The sequence below is a fragment of the Pyrus communis genome, chromosome 12, assembly GCF_041283825.1.
Source record: "Pyrus communis isolate YQ-2024b chromosome 12, ASM4128382v1, whole genome shotgun sequence".
NCBI lineage: Eukaryota > Viridiplantae > Streptophyta > Magnoliopsida > Rosales > Rosaceae > Pyrus > Pyrus communis.
The window spans coordinates 20,598,336-20,613,986 of NC_142576.1; the positions used below are offsets into that span (position 1 = coordinate 20,598,336).

The 15,651-nt window shown below is 35.2% G+C and overlaps 1 protein-coding gene across 1 annotated transcript; it reads right to left on the minus strand.

Moving 5' to 3' along the window:
* Positions 1-6,639: 6,639 nt before the first annotated feature.
* Positions 6,640-9,236, minus strand: LOC137744520 (uncharacterized). The gene is made up of 7 exons (XM_088680994.1): positions 8,287-9,236; positions 7,948-8,167; positions 7,798-7,874; positions 7,659-7,698; positions 7,450-7,504; positions 7,247-7,316; positions 6,640-7,115 (listed from the first exon to the last, which is right to left on the minus strand). The coding sequence occupies exons 1-7, from the start codon at positions 8,887-8,889 to the stop codon at positions 6,909-6,911; spliced, it is 1,272 nt and encodes a 423-aa protein (XP_088537120.1). The 5' UTR covers positions 8,890-9,236; the 3' UTR covers positions 6,640-6,908.
* Positions 9,237-15,651: the final 6,415 nt, after the last annotated feature.

Here is a 15,651-nt window from a genome sequence, read left to right on the forward strand (position 1 = left end):
AGAGAAAGATGAATCACACTTTTGGAGAGCTTAAAATAAGAACAAGAAATAAAAGATATTAGGAATTGCTTAATACCTGCAAATGACTTTTGACATGAAAGATGGTTAATCCATCTACATTCATCAACTTTAGTATTGACTTGGGTGGTGCTTCTACAATGAATCAACAGATAATTCAACATTTATACATCAATTGTCATTTCATAGTAAATTACACAAGACCATACCAAGTTACTTACTGTAAGCACCCCCAAGACAATTCACACACTCAACGAATTTTTGGTGAAGATCTTGAGTCCATCGAATTCGTGTTTTACTCGAGAGTACATGTCTACCTGAAGGGGAATAACCATAAGTAGTGGAAACAAATTCACTGATATAGTCATGGCTTTGTTGAATTCTTTCTTGGAAATCAATCTTCTGCTCATTCATTTTCAAGGGAAAGAAGTTGAAATCAGAAGATTCAAAAACCTTAATAAAAATAACAAGTAGCAATTGGAGTCCTTGTACTTAATGTTCTTGCCCAACAACAGAAAACCCTATAAATATACAATTTTTTTTCAGAATACAAATACCACCGTTTATTCCACAAGACTCCAAGTGTAAGATTTGAATATAAATATACATAGTTGTATTGTAGTCCATTTGATTATTCTTAAAAGAATATATAGATACGACCAATGCTTATTGATATAACCGAAGTTGAAAAAAAATTGAGAAAATAACAACTTTTCCCATTATAAACAAATGTGCGAATAAGAAGAATTTAGAATCATGACGTTTTTCAACTTTGGTATTGTCCCAATAACAAAGTTTAGAATCATCATGTTTTTCATTGTTCATTTTTCGAACAACTTAGTAGTTCCAAACTATTAAAGAAAAATTAGAAATTAAGATCCTTGAAATTACCAGAAAGGTTCATGTAAGATTGTATTAATCTAAAGCCAAAATAGTTCATATATTTTTCTTGTAAACTGAGTAATACTTTTATCTAATAAAAAAAGGGGGTACTTTGATGTAGGCTCAAAAATTCGACTGTTATTGGATTTAGGCTCAGTTTGGTATTGCTTTTTTTCTCTCAAAACTGCTTCACTTTAAAGTTAAACAGTAAAAAAATGTTTGGTAAAAATAAAATATACTGCTTATTTTAAAAGTAATAGTCTCCAGACAACAGCTTTTAAAAGCAGCCTATAGGTTGCTTTTAAAAGCCGCTTTAATAAAAAGTGGAGTTGAGCCTTTAGAATACTTTTTAAATCATGTAATAAGATCATTAATTTTAAACAATTACATTATTTATCCTCCTAGATATTGCTTTTACACTGTTTTTTATACTCACAACACTTTTCAAAATACAGTTTATCAAACATTCAACTGCTTTATTTTATTTTTTAACTGATTATTCTTAAAGCACAAGATAAGTAATTTATTAAAAAAGCACAACAATCCCAAACTGGCCCTTAATCCAGTGTCCTACTTTTCTATTTTAATTAAACTTCTTGATTTATGCATCTTTATTCACATTTTTTTTTTGAATATTTAAATATGAAAATCTAACCACTATTTGGAAAAATAGTTAAAAGAAAATTTATATGTCATTAGACATGATACCTATACCATAAGTTGATTAAATACATTCAACATGTGATGGAGGTAGAATATATGAAAGTAACTAAAAAATAGTCCTCTAAATAAGAGAGAACATTTATCACAATTAAATAAAAGGATAATAAAAATAAGCTAATGTGGATAATTAGGGACCTAACCCAACAAAATGGACTAAAGCGAATAATGACCTAACCCAACAAAGTAGCTAAATACAAATATTAGACTAATAATTTGTTGTAAATTTATGTGTCATATTCAATACAGTAGTGGCATTTGTCCACAAATATTATAACATGTTAGTCCGAATCCTAATTTGGCAATTGTCGACACTTGTATGTACAAGTATTGGAATATTAACATGGCATCGTCAATCCGCACATGCTTTCAAGAAACAATGCTTGGTAGTTATATGTATACAAAGGCTTCATTACTTTTAGTTTTATATCCAATACGATATGTTTGTACCCAAAATCTTAGTTTCTTTGAAGCATGTCTTCAAATAATTTAGCAAAATGATTAATCGAATAGGTGATTGTGTGTACCGTTAATGAAATGAAGCATGGCTCCTATGTTTGTACCGTTAGGTTCTTCTCTTCCAATAAGTGATTGTGTGGTGTTTTGTTTTTCAATTTCTCTAAATTGAAAAACCTAATTCTCTTCTCTCTGAATTTGATTTCGCAATATGTAAAACCCACCCCTTAGGTCTAAAGACCCTTTAGACTTATGTATAGAACAATTCCATAAGTCAATACAATTATAATTTAATCCTTTTTTTTTCACATGTGTGCCCCATACATAGGAGCCATTTCATTTGGGCTTACCGCACACCCCGACCGAAATCAAGACGTGCTGACGAGGACGTCGGGCCCCTAAGGGGGGTGGATTGTAACATCCCACATCGCCCAGAGGAGTGAATCCTGTAAACCTTATATGTATATTCTCATCTCTACCTAGCACGAGGCCTTTTGGGAGCTCACTGGCTTCGGGTTCTATTGGAACTCCGAAATTAAGCGAGTTCACGCGAGAGCAATCCCAGGATGGGTGACCCACTGAGAAGTTCTTGTGTGAGTTCACAGAAACAAAACCATGAGGGAGTGGTCAGGGCCCAAAGCAGACAATATCGTGTTATGGTGGAGTTGAGCCCGGAATGTGGTGGGGGCCCGGGGCAGATGTGACACCGTTTCACTCCTTATTTTATTTGTTTAATTAATTCGATTTTTCCTTTCAGACTAGGCTTTCTTATTTTATTTTAGTTCATTAACCAAAAATAAATAGAAGGCCCAAACTAATTAATAAAAAATTAAACATGTAATATAAACCATTTATATCAAAATCAACATTCACCAATTTTATCCTTCGATATCATTTTATTGTGTGTGACCTTGTTGGTTCTAACTAAAGCTGGCAGTGGATAATTCGATTAATCAAATTAATTTAAGTTTACATAATTAGAAACCATTCTAATTCAACCTTGTAGGATTATCCACAAACCGAATAGTAACATCTAGTAATGACTTTCAACTATCCAAATTAATCAAAATATGTTTGAATTCATACAACATATATTGAGAACCTTAGTTATGGTTACAATGCAATTCAGTTCCTCTGTCTACTATATTCTGCTCATATATTTTAGATCATGGAACATTTTTCAAACTCTAATTAAGCATGAATATGATTGTCATGATGTATCTCTTATATGTTGCTTTGACTAAAGACTTCTAGAGATAGATCGTCAAGGGGCTTCTGGAATATAAACCTTCATGATTACCTAGAAGGTGACAGATTCCTTATTGTGCATTCATGTATCTCCATATTGATGCACATGATCTCAAACCTCACATTATAATGCTCCACTATTGTTTGAGAGTTTTGATGCCAGACTAAGGATCACATTCATAACACAAGATAACTAGTGACGCTTCAGTTTAAGAACTATTTACTTCCATAACTTAGAAGTGTTGTACGATTGATAAGTAGGTAATCTTCTATTCATACACTTCTATAGTTAGTCATTGTTCAATGAACTCGATTTCATAGAAGAGCACCTTTATGTCAATTGCATGTCACTACACGTGTAGTCTGAGACATACTACTGAATACGACATAAATCGGTCTTTGCGAATGTTCGATAGTCCTTTTGATCATCCTATGGCTAGGAAGATAATTTAGGACTTAAAACCTGTAGGATACGTATCTCATGATTGAAACGACTTTTCAATCCCATCCCTACTACTTAAGTTATTCCTTGGACTCATCCCATTCAATAATGAACCTTCCTTATCCGTTATTGGATCATGCGCTCGATTGATGGATGTTATCACTTACCTTTTATTGTTGACAATCCGACATTGGGTTGCCACGTATAACTAGTTACGCGTTGCCACATTAATTTCTTTTCGGGCATACTCCAACACATTATACCTTGACTGAACGATCATGAACTATATACCTTAAATGAGTTTAGTACTAGCATCTTGATACTCACAGTATAAACGGCATAATTTCCTTTTTGCATTACAAACTCGCCTGAACAGTCAACTTTGACTTTTAACTTCACCTTGGTTGATTGTAAATTTTTCAAATTGGCTTTGTCACCTACAACCATGTCAATAGAGGTTTCAAAAGAATCGATACTTTGAATTTTGTTGTTCATAAGTGGGTCTTCAACCTTTTGGAGCTCATGGGAAATCGCTTGCAAAATTTCTTTCTCATCATTATTCTCTTTTCTCATATTCTCTACCACTTAAGAAAAACTTGACCTCGACTTCTCTTTTATTTGAGATGCCTCTTCCTTGGTCGTTTGTAATTCATCTTCTTTTGGGTTCCCAATTGCAACAACTTGTAAAGCTTCTGCTTTCAGAACATCTACACCAATCAAAGTAGGACTTTCAACAGGTATAACGATTTCGTTTTCTTCAATATCTTCCTCTATCTTTTCTTGGCATACCGGATCATCAAGTAATTTTTTCTTCACTTATTTTTCTTTAATAATAATGTTTTCCGTTCTTAAGAATTACAAATCATATTCAAATGGAGACTCATACATTCACTGACAATAACTTTGTTCATCTACGTTAAGATTGAATAATTTTTTTTCCTTCTTCTTTTCGAGTCTTTTGAAATCAATCCCACCAAAAAGAAATATTTAATACTCCCTTTAAACGAAAAGCTGTTATCTTTCTGAGATTTGCATAACATATCACTTTGGTTCCTGAGATTGAAAATCAATAGAAATGGTCTCTAAGATTGTCCACCATCCATTATTTTGGTCATTTCGTTAAAAACTCCGTTAATGTTGAGGAGCTCTTAGCCTGAAGTTCAGGCAATTTTCAAAGTTTCGTAACTTAATCGTTTCTTAACCAAATTCGATCCATAATTTATCAAAATGAAGATAGGAAAGTGTAGAACAAGATTATATCTATTTGTAAGCCCAATGGTTTCCGGAGATTGCCGGAAAATAGCCTAAAAGGTGACTGATCGGCAAGAAAACTAGAAAACTCGCTAAAAACTGGGTAAACTTTAAACGTTCATAACTTCTTCAATACTTAACGAAATCGAGTGATTCAAAAACTAAAATCATACTTCTCAATGAGATGAAGAAAATGGTACCTTTATCGATGGTTAATTCTCCATGTTTTCGCCAGAAAATGGATCGAAATTGGCTAACTTGAGACCAAGACAACAACTTTCGAGCCGTTTTCTGGCCAAACCACAGAGATTTAGTCATCAAAAAAGTACCATTCTCTTCATCTCGTCGAGAAGTATGATTTTCGTTTTTGAATCACCCAATTTCGTTGAGTATTGAAAAAGTTATGAACGTTTAAAGTTTACCCAGTTTTCGGCGAGTTTTCCAGTATTCCCCTAAACCAATCACTTTTTAGACTATTTTCTGGCCATCTCCGGCAACCATTGGTCTTTCACATAGGTATAATCTTGTTCTACACTTTCCTGTCTTCATTTTGATATATATGGGTCGAATTTGGTTAACAAACGATTGAGTTACGAAGCTTTGAAAATTGCCTAAACTTCAGGCCACGAGCTCCGGGACACTTAACGGAGTTTTTAATGGAATGACCAAAATAATGGATGGTGGACAATCTCAGGGAACATTTCTATTGATTTTCAATCTTAGGGATCAAAATAATGTGTAATGCAAATCTCAGAGACCATTTTGGCTAAAAAAGTCTTTTGTTATATTTTGTCCTTTCATTATTTTGTTACCATCATTACTCAAACATTTCAAATGTGGCAAAAAAACAATTTCTAACTTGGAGTATTCAATGAGTAGACGTGCACAAACATGGGTAGAGAGATATCTACTTTGTTGACGGATTAGACTAAAGTAAAAGAAAAATGAAACTACAAGGAAGAAAATGTAATAAGAAAACAACTAGGACGAAAGTGAAAATTGTAGTAAACTACAAGGACTAAAATGTAATATGGCTTTGTCTATTTCCCAAACTACACATGCAACCTTGGGAACTCCAGTTATGACGATGGAAAAGAGAGAGATATAATTCCATCAAATCTGCAATAGTTAGTATCCATTACCCCGACACTACAAAACATTATAAATTTGTGTTTTGTTTCTTGGAACTGCCGGTGAAGTGCGAAAAGGAAAAGTATAGATTGCAAATTTCACGAACGTAGCGGAAGCAGGATTAATAAATGGAAGTTTTAACGGAAAGTTCGCGGTACTGTTCACTTTAATGAAAAATCACTTTTTTATACTAAAAAGTTAAACTTGGTACTATTCACTTTACCTTTTATTTTGTTCTTATCGTTAAAACTCAAAGTTTTCAAATTTTTTTCATTAGTTTTCCGTTAATAAAATAGCGTGCAATAATCTTCTTAAGTCTTTACCAAATTACAAAATTATTATTATTATTAAGAGGAGCGGGAGGATAACGGAACTGGTAAAACATTATCCTGTTGACTCTTCCATTGGACCAAAAGCTTGACGGACGCTGTGTCTAAATATGTCCCTATCGATTCCACACACAAAAAAAAAAGGTTCACAGTAAGCCATTGTTACAGTACTGCCACACAAACTTTATGAAACAATAAAAAAGAGTCGTTCTATAGGATCATATCCTCAAAATGGCATATGATCAATGTATGACTGCCAGTCAATTAATTGTAGTCTTCACTATCATCTTCCAATTTTTGCTTTCTTTCTTACTTTACCAGTAGTATTATTTGAAGTTCTTGATTCTGCTAAGGGACTGAACTTTTTGAGGACTTAGAAACCGCATGAGTTCCGTTGTGTGAAGAATGACAAACTAATTATCTTTTCAGGGCTAACTTATCTTGGAGGGAAAACTAGAACCTTCAGGAGTTGAAAGCTGATCAGTATCGTCGAGACTATTTGATGGGGAAGCTTCATGGCATCTGACATCCGAGTTCTGAGCCTTCAACGGGTTACTACTTGTTTGTTGTTGCAGATCAAACATCTTCCTGAGCCGCTTCCCTTCTTCTTCAATTCGTAACTGTAACTTTCGTTGAGTCTGCATATAGAAATAGTTGAATAAATTTTGTAATGAAAATTGGAGTATTAATATGATTTACTACTAAGAAAACTATTTGACAATCGTATATATAACTTGAGACATCACTAAATTGGATCTCATGAATGTACCTCCAATTGTTCGTGAAGACGTCGCTGGACATCTAATTGCAGTTGGAGTGCCTCTTTAATTTGCAAGCAACTGCGATAAATATTCACATCATAGGTTTGTAAGAGGCTGGTGGACAAAGCAGTAAAAAGGAAAACATGTTCATTTAGAATCGTAACGGTAAACTAAAAACCAAAACAACAATCAGGGTAATAAGATAGGTTACGCTTTCACATTGAGCTGGGGTTCAACATTCAAAGTAGTTCTTTTCTCAGATTTTCCTGTAACACAAGAAAAGTACTCAGATCAGAACTATTGGTAAAACAAGCTAAGCCAATTGACCATTAAATTTTATAGACACTTGTAGTTTGTAACATGAAGGAAAAGACTTATTCACAAGGAACGGGTGTATGATATTAACGATTCAATATTTACCTTCTGCTGGGTCTGGTAGGTATTTCGCAATTCGATATTTCTACAAGAAGAATAAAAAGGAGAGGGAGGAAAACAAATCACGCTTTTGGAAAGGAAAAATGCCAAGGAGAAATAATTTTTCTAATGGATTCCTTTATACCTGCAGATGACTTTTGACATGAAAGATGGTTAATCCGTCCAAACCCATCATCGTCAATATTGCCTTCGGTGTTGCTTCTACAAAACCAACAGATGAGTCAACATACAGACATCAACTGTTTTTACATAGTAAATTAGACATGTTACTTACTGTCAGCACCCCCAAGACGATTTACGCACTCAACGAACTTCTCATGAAGATCTTGATTCCAACGAATTCGTGTTTTACTCGAGAGTACAGGGCTGGATGAAGGAGAATCGCCATAACAATCGGAAACATGTCTGGAGGAAATTCTTGGAGGCTGCTTTCCTTGCCCAGAAAAGAAGCTCAGTTGTGTAACCGGAGAAGTAGTGAACGAATTACAATAACCCTGTGAACAAGAAACTAGCCCGTATTCATATCTTGACGGAGTGGTGGGGCATTTGAAAAATCAATGCACAAAAAAGCAACAACAAAAAAAGCTGAATTTCTCAGATAGAATATACATACTACTTGATCCTGATTTTCTTTAGAAGGAAGGGAAAAGGAGGGTCTTCTAACTGTAGTAGTATTATGATCTCCATGCAACTTATTTGATTGATGTGCAAACAGCTTACTGCCTGACAAATCGCTTTCTGGGATTTGATTACACTTCTCTGAGGATTTATGGTATTGATAGCTGCTGGGTTGAGATTTCACAATTGATTGCAGGGTGTTTCTGATGTCGAAATTCGGATCTTGCTCAGATGAATTCATGGAGCTATAGCTTTCATTATTAGATTGGCCTGAAGGGAACTGAGGATTCTGACCAGCTTGAGAGTCATACTGTGGAAACCCCCCCATATAGAGTTCAGTTGCGTAGAAAGCTGAAACCGGCGATTCGAAGCGGCTGATAATGCTGCTGGGAGTATTAGGAGGCCCAAGATTTTGAAGCAGTGACACTTCATGATCCATGGTGGGTTGCTGAACCCAAATTCCCATATTGTTCCAAGCCTGCTGTTGCTGCTGACCAAAAATTTGACAAGACTGATTACCAAGTTCAAAACCGTACTCACCGATTAATTCATGGCTTTGTTGATTTCTTTCTTGGCAATCAATCTTCTTCCCATTCATTTACAAAAGAAAAGAAACTGAAATCTCTGGATTTCGAAACACCGTTTGCAAGAACAAGAACTAGAAATACTACTACTTGTGCTCAGTGTTCTTGCCCAACATCAGAAACCCTATCAAAATACAATTTTTTTCAGGAAAAAAAAAAGAGCAATGTTAAATGCAGATTTATGGAATACAAATAACAACATTTATTCCACAAGGCTTCAAGTGTAAGATTTGAATATAAATATATACACACACAGTAGTATTTTAGTCCTTCGACTTATTCTAAAAAGGATAGGTACGACCAATGCTAATTGATATAATCAAGGTAGAAAAACATTCAGGAAAAAAAAACAATTCATCCCATCATAAATAAATGTGTGTATAAACTATATGTCCTAATAGGGGGAGCTTAGAATTATCATTTTTTTTTTTTTGGACACGTCAAATTATCATGCTTGCTGTGTCTCAATCAATCACCAGAAGAATAAAACCAGAAAACCTCAAAAAAAACCAACTGGATAAAGGGTCTTAGAAGACAAAGGTAATGATTCCCAATGTATATGTTACTATTTTGTCGTTAAGATTTGGAATTGGAGAATAATTTTAAGACGGCATCTCTGTCTACTCTTAACTATATGAGATACTGGCATAAATTCACAAATCAGATCTATGGTTATTGTTATTGCCATGGATACGAATGAAAATTGAAAATCACTTTTTAGCCACCCCTGAAAGACGAAACTAAATAAAATGTGCCCATATTTTATCTCAAAAGAAATGTAAGTTAATAATCCAATGTTCTAGTCAAGCTAAAAAGATTCCAAGAGAAAATGCATCATGTAATTGTGGGTATCTAAAATTATGATCCCAGAAGCCACTTAGTACTACGGTCTAGTGGTATTTTTCTTCATTTATAAGTAAGAGGTATAAGTTCGATTCTTGTCAAATGCGAACTTAAACCACGTTATTGCTAACCTATTGTGAGGTTTAGCCCCCTTCTCTACCCTCTTAGTGTAGATAATACGTTTGTTAAAAAGAAAAGGATATTATTTACACTAAAGGGGAGGATGGTCTAAGCCTCACAGTAGGCTTGCAATAATGTGGTTCAAATTCGTCTTTGGTGGAAATCAAACCTAAGACCTCTCACTTATAAGCGAAGAGAAATATCACTATACCATAGTACTAAGTGGCTAGTGTAAATAATATCGTTTGTTAAAAAAAAAAAAAATAGGATCCCATAAATTAGCGTAAATTGTAACAATGGTCTCTTCACTTTAACTCAATTAGAGTAATGGTCTCTCAACTAAAAATCCATTACTATTGGTCCCTCAACTCATCAAAACGTGCATCTATGGTCTCTCAACTAAAAATAACCAAATTGGAGCAATGGTCCCTCAACTTTAACCCAATTAAAGCAATGGTCCTTCCAACATAACTCATTTTGAAAAAATTCTAACGAAGTTGACGAAAATGAACATAGATACATATTTTGATAAGTTAAGGGACCCCAATTGTAGTAATGGTCATTCCAACATAATTTATTTTGACAAAATTCTAACGAAGTTGATGAAAATAACCATAGCTACACATGTTGATGAGTCAAGAGATCAATAGTAATGAATTTTTAGTTGAGGAATCATTGCTCCAATTTAATTAAAATTAAAGGACCATTGCTACAATTTACTCTATACATTACTAGAAAAATTTATGTAACCGGCACATTAATCTAAAGCTAGAAGTACAATAAACTTTTTTGACAATAAAGATTCCCAATACGTGTTCTTAACCCCCTGCATGAATAAAATGAACAAATTACAATTACAAAAAAAAAAAAAAAAAAAAAAACCAACGTTGGTCGGCAGTAAAAGTAAATTAGATTTTTTATAATTTATCAAAAGATATCAATTTTATTGACTAAACTATTAAAGTTATCGGTCAACTTTCTCTCCCGTTTGGTGAGAGAGTTTTTCTCATTGGTGTGAAAGTTTTTCTCATCAGATTGTGAGTGACTTTCCTTCGCTTACTTTTTCTCGTAGCCACCAGCTCTAGCTATGGCTAAGGTCGGCGGCAATCATTTTTCTCCTCCTTTCTCTTTTTTTTTTCCTTTCTTTTTCTTTACTTATCCCTTAACCTCTGTTTTCCCCTGCCCTTTGGCCGTTTGTCCCTTTCCTCCAAACCCTCCTGCTTTGGAAGGTGTGTAGACCTCCAATTTGAGTGTTCACACCATTTCCTTTCTTCGACTTGCCTTTGATGGCATTGTTGCTAATGAGTTTATTCTCGCTGGCTTCTTTTGACGTGCAATGGCAATCTATGTCGTGCTCGTCATACTCGTCGTATGGCTTGATTTTAGATGTTTTGTTGGGGGCATTGGTTTCAGACGGGTGGGAAGCAACGTTTCGGCATCGATGGTGGTAAGCAGCTGCTAAGGTTGTTTTAGTGGTTTAGTACCTACACCATATGATGGTAGGAAGCTGCTAAGGTTGTTCGGGTGGGAAGTGACGTGTCGGCAGCGATGGGGCATTAGTTAAGACAATTAATTTGTCATAGAGGTAGAAGAAAAGGAATTTAATTGTTTACTACAACTTCTATATCCAAGAAGACAGACTGTGCCCATAAGATTAAGCTTCTGAATGCTACAAGAAGGCAATTTATTGCAACATTTTTCGGCCTATTGGGTGGGACCATGAGGACAACTAATCGAGCTACCTGAATCGCAGAACGGATTTTAAACCCTAAAATCTTTTGCCTTCACTTGTTCTTTTTGCAAGCTTCAAGGATTGGGATTGACATGCTTTTCTCTCTCTCTCTCTCTTCCAGTTTTGTATCCTGATTGGTTCTTGCACATGCTTGCTTTCCAACATGGGCTTCTTCTGAGCCCTTAACATGGAAAATGAAGAGGAAAACAAAATTATTGGAAGAAGTTTATGACTACCATTTCAAAATCCATACTACTTCTACTTTTTAGTGTCCTTCAGAAGCTAATAATACATGCTGGAATGTTCCATTCCGGCTCTCACTATGTTTTCTCTTGGTTATACAAGGAACATGCCTGAGGGGGCTACTACGCTCACCGTGCACTTGCATCACCACTTAAGCTTCGCTACTATTTCACGAGCTAAGTGAGGAAGTCTCCCTAACTCTACAATTTTTTATTCGATCGGGTATCCTTTTACTGGTATTGATCGGAATGCTGTGAAATAACTAAGTTTTTTTTGGGGGGGAGGGGAGCCCAACAGGGTCCCCCCACTAACTTGGCCCGGGCCTAGGTGAAAGTGAAGTGGTGGGCGTACCTTTAGTACATCCATTCGCCTTGATTGGATTATAGCATTAGCGGAGTAGGATCTCCCCTGAAGAACTGATTGGCATGTTGACCTGCTCATTCGCGAGTATGCTCTTAACTTGGTAAGTTGTCTTGGATATGAGAAATTCCTAAAATAAGTTATTTGATGAAGATCTTTCTACCAATAGACAAGATTTAGTGTTCGATATAAGGGATAAGATTCATCTGCTCTCTCTCAAAAAATGGTCCAACTAAGAAAAACATGGGACTTTTTGTGCGTGTCATCTCAAAGAGAGATTGTTAAGTGAGTTGGCTAAAAGACTAAAAGTCTAGTCGTTGAGGGGTTTTGGGATATTTGACAGGGCAAACAAATAGGAAGGGATGGTTCTTTCATTGCACTAATAGAAGTCTAACTAGAAAAAGATCTCTCTCCCTTATGTCGATTCCCTTTTCCTTCCAGTCGAGTCCCTTCTACAAGAATTCCTCTTCCTTTTTTGTCAGCATGTAGCCTGATTTGAACGCAATTACATATCTCAATACTAACCACCTACCCCGACTAGAGCCGGAAATGGCTAATATAATCATATAAATAAAGAATAATATTGGCCACAATTTAATAGAAATAAGATGGTGTGGACAATTAGTAAGTGTACCTAATCCAACAAATTGGACTAAACTCAAGAATGACTTACAAAATTGAATTTATATCAAAGTTACATATATATGGAAAAATGACTAATTAACAGTTATATATCTGTCTCTTATATTATATAATCTCTCATCTATAATTGTAAGAAATTTCTCATTTGTAAGGAATTTATAACTAGAGTACAAGTAGTTCGAAACATTTAACCATGACACGAGACCTTAAGGTTTGACTTCTCCCTCTCAATACGCTATTAATTGAAAATAGAATTTCTCACTTGCAATCAAATTTTTCAACAGATGCAAGCAAGATATCCATTGTAGTAAACGTGCATATTGACAAGGTCATAAATTTTGCCAATCGATTTATGCTTAGGACTCTCCGACTGGCCTCTTTCACCATCAAGATGAGTGATTTTTTATTGTTGACAGAATTTTTGAAATATTTCTATACAATTGCATGTGTCATTATCGTCGACAAAAACACACTTGGGGAGAATCAAATGCGTATTAGTGATGATTATTGATATTGTTACAAGTCGGAAAGCAGGATTCCTCGCCGAGTGGTTAAGCATATTGATTATGACAAATGACTCTGAGGCGCACATTAATCTGCCCCTGCTCGATCAGTCAAAACTTAAAAAGCATTTTATAATTTGCTTAAAAGAAAAGTGATCGACTATCTAACTTTTGCAATTTCTTGTGATGCTTTCAAAATATCGAATACTTCAAATTAAATTTTTAGTTAAAAACACAAAAAACTAAAATTCAACGATAAATTCTCAAAATATACTCCAGAGCACCTAGAGTTTTTACTAATTAATTTCTTAGAGAGACAGCACTCAACTTAATTCGAGTGAGTGTGAACGTATATGTATAATATAGGCGGCCGAACTCCAAATGTTTGGCAAACTAGCTAGAAATAGACCAAACCCACTTGAGTGTTGAGAACCTAGAACCTTGTTCTCTGTCTTAATCAGAACAGAATTCAAGGTTAGTGGAAAGCGGAAGCACTTTCTGAAGGTGCAGGATCTATATCTATAAATATAGGTACTCATGCCAATCTTGGGATAATTATTCCCTTCCGTCCAATTTCAATTTTAATTTAGAATCGTTTAATAATTATTTCATTTTTTATTTTTATTTTTCATGTTTGAAATAAGAGGAAGGTTTGTGAGGGAAAGGAATGGTGATGGGAGACAACAAAAGAAATAATAAGGAAAAATGAAAACAACTTAATAATTTTTTGGATTTACTTTGTGTCTTTCCTTGTATATTTCTTCTACAAGCTTGCATCATTCTTCTTCCACTATTTTTCCTCTATTAATAATAATAACACACAAAAAAAAAAAAAAATCAGGGAAGATGTTATTGACACCCTCAAAAAGTCATTTTGCACTTCTAATAAGTGTATTTTTATTTTTAAATGTAGAAACTTTAGAGTATAAAATAACAACTTTACAATATCAATAACCTCTCTCAAGATGAAAAAAAAAAAAAAAAAAAAAAAAACCCGAGATGGTTATCCTTAGTGGTGGATATAAAGAGCGTCCCTAGCGAAGCTAGTAGAAGTTCATGGGAATATGCTTGAATAACATTCGAGACTTGAGACAAAATCCTGCCCTGTTGCCTTTGAGACATTTTATTTAGTTTATGGGTCAGTGCTAGCTGTAGATCAGGAGCTAGTTAGATGACTATGTCACATTCCGGCTCGGAGCGGATCACTTTCTGGATCCGTTCCACCACCGTATGCACGATATTGTCCGCTTTGGGCTTACCATTCCCTCACGGTTTTGTTTTTGGGAACTCACGAGCAACTTTCCAGTGGGTCACCCATCATGGGATTGCTTTAGCCCTCTTCTCGCTTAACTTCGGAGTTCCCATGGAACCCGAAGCCAGTGAGCTCCCAAAAGGCCTCGTGCTAGGTAAGGATGAGAATATACATATAAAGATCATTCCCCTGGGCGATGTGGGATGTCACAATCCACCCCCTTTAGGGGCCCGACATCCTCGTCGGCACATTTCCGGCCAGGGATTGGCTCTGATACCAATTGTCACATCCCGGCCCGGGACGGATCACTTCCCGGGCCCGCTCCTCCACCGTAGCACGATATTGTCCGCTTTGGGCTTACCATTCCCTCACGGTTTTATTTTTGGGAACTCACGAGTAACTTCCCAGTGGGTCACCCATCATGGGATTGCTCTAGCCCTTTTCTCGCTTAACTTTGGAGTTCCCATGGAACCCGAAGCCAGTGAGCTCCCAAAAGGCCTCGTGCTAGGTAAGGATAGGAATATACATATAAGGATCATTTCCCTGAGCGATGTGGGATGTCACAACTAGGTGTGATCATCGAATGTTGCATGCCATCAAAATATTTTATACGTTAAATGACCAGATATGACAATGCCGTGATCACCAATAAATTTATGGACAAACGTCAAGTTTTATTTTTAGGTTAAACTGCTGTTAACAAAAACAAAGATGATGATCAGCTGATGTATGTCTCTTCAAAAAAAAAAAAACATTTGATGATGTGAGATAAAAGTGGATCTGGAAGAGTAAAGAATTGTACAATTAAGATATTTTTTCACCAATATGAAGAGAAATGTTCAAACCATATTGTTGAATCCGCTCTACAATTTGATTTTATGATTCAATTCATCCATCTCCATTATATAGGTTTGTCTCCAAAAATATAATGCAAAAAAAAAAAAAAAAAAAAAGAACTTTAACGAAAAGCTCGTGGTACTGTTCACTTTAACGAAAAATCACATTTTTACACTAAAAAGTTAATCATGATACTATTCACTTTACCCTTTATTTTGTCATTTTCGTTAAAACTCAAAGTTTT

Coding starts and splice junctions, on each gene's coding strand:
- LOC137744520 (XM_088680994.1), bottom strand. CDS start 8,889: ATGAATGGGAAGAAGATTGATTGCCAAGAAAGAAATCAACAAAGCCAT. Junction 7,505..7,658: donor CCTACCAGACCCAGCAGAAG/GTAAATATTGAA, acceptor CTTGTGTTACAG/GAAAATCTGAGAAAAGAACT. Junction 7,116..7,246: donor GTCTTCACGAACAATTGGAG/GTACATTCATGA, acceptor TTCTATATGCAG/ACTCAACGAAAGTTACAGTT.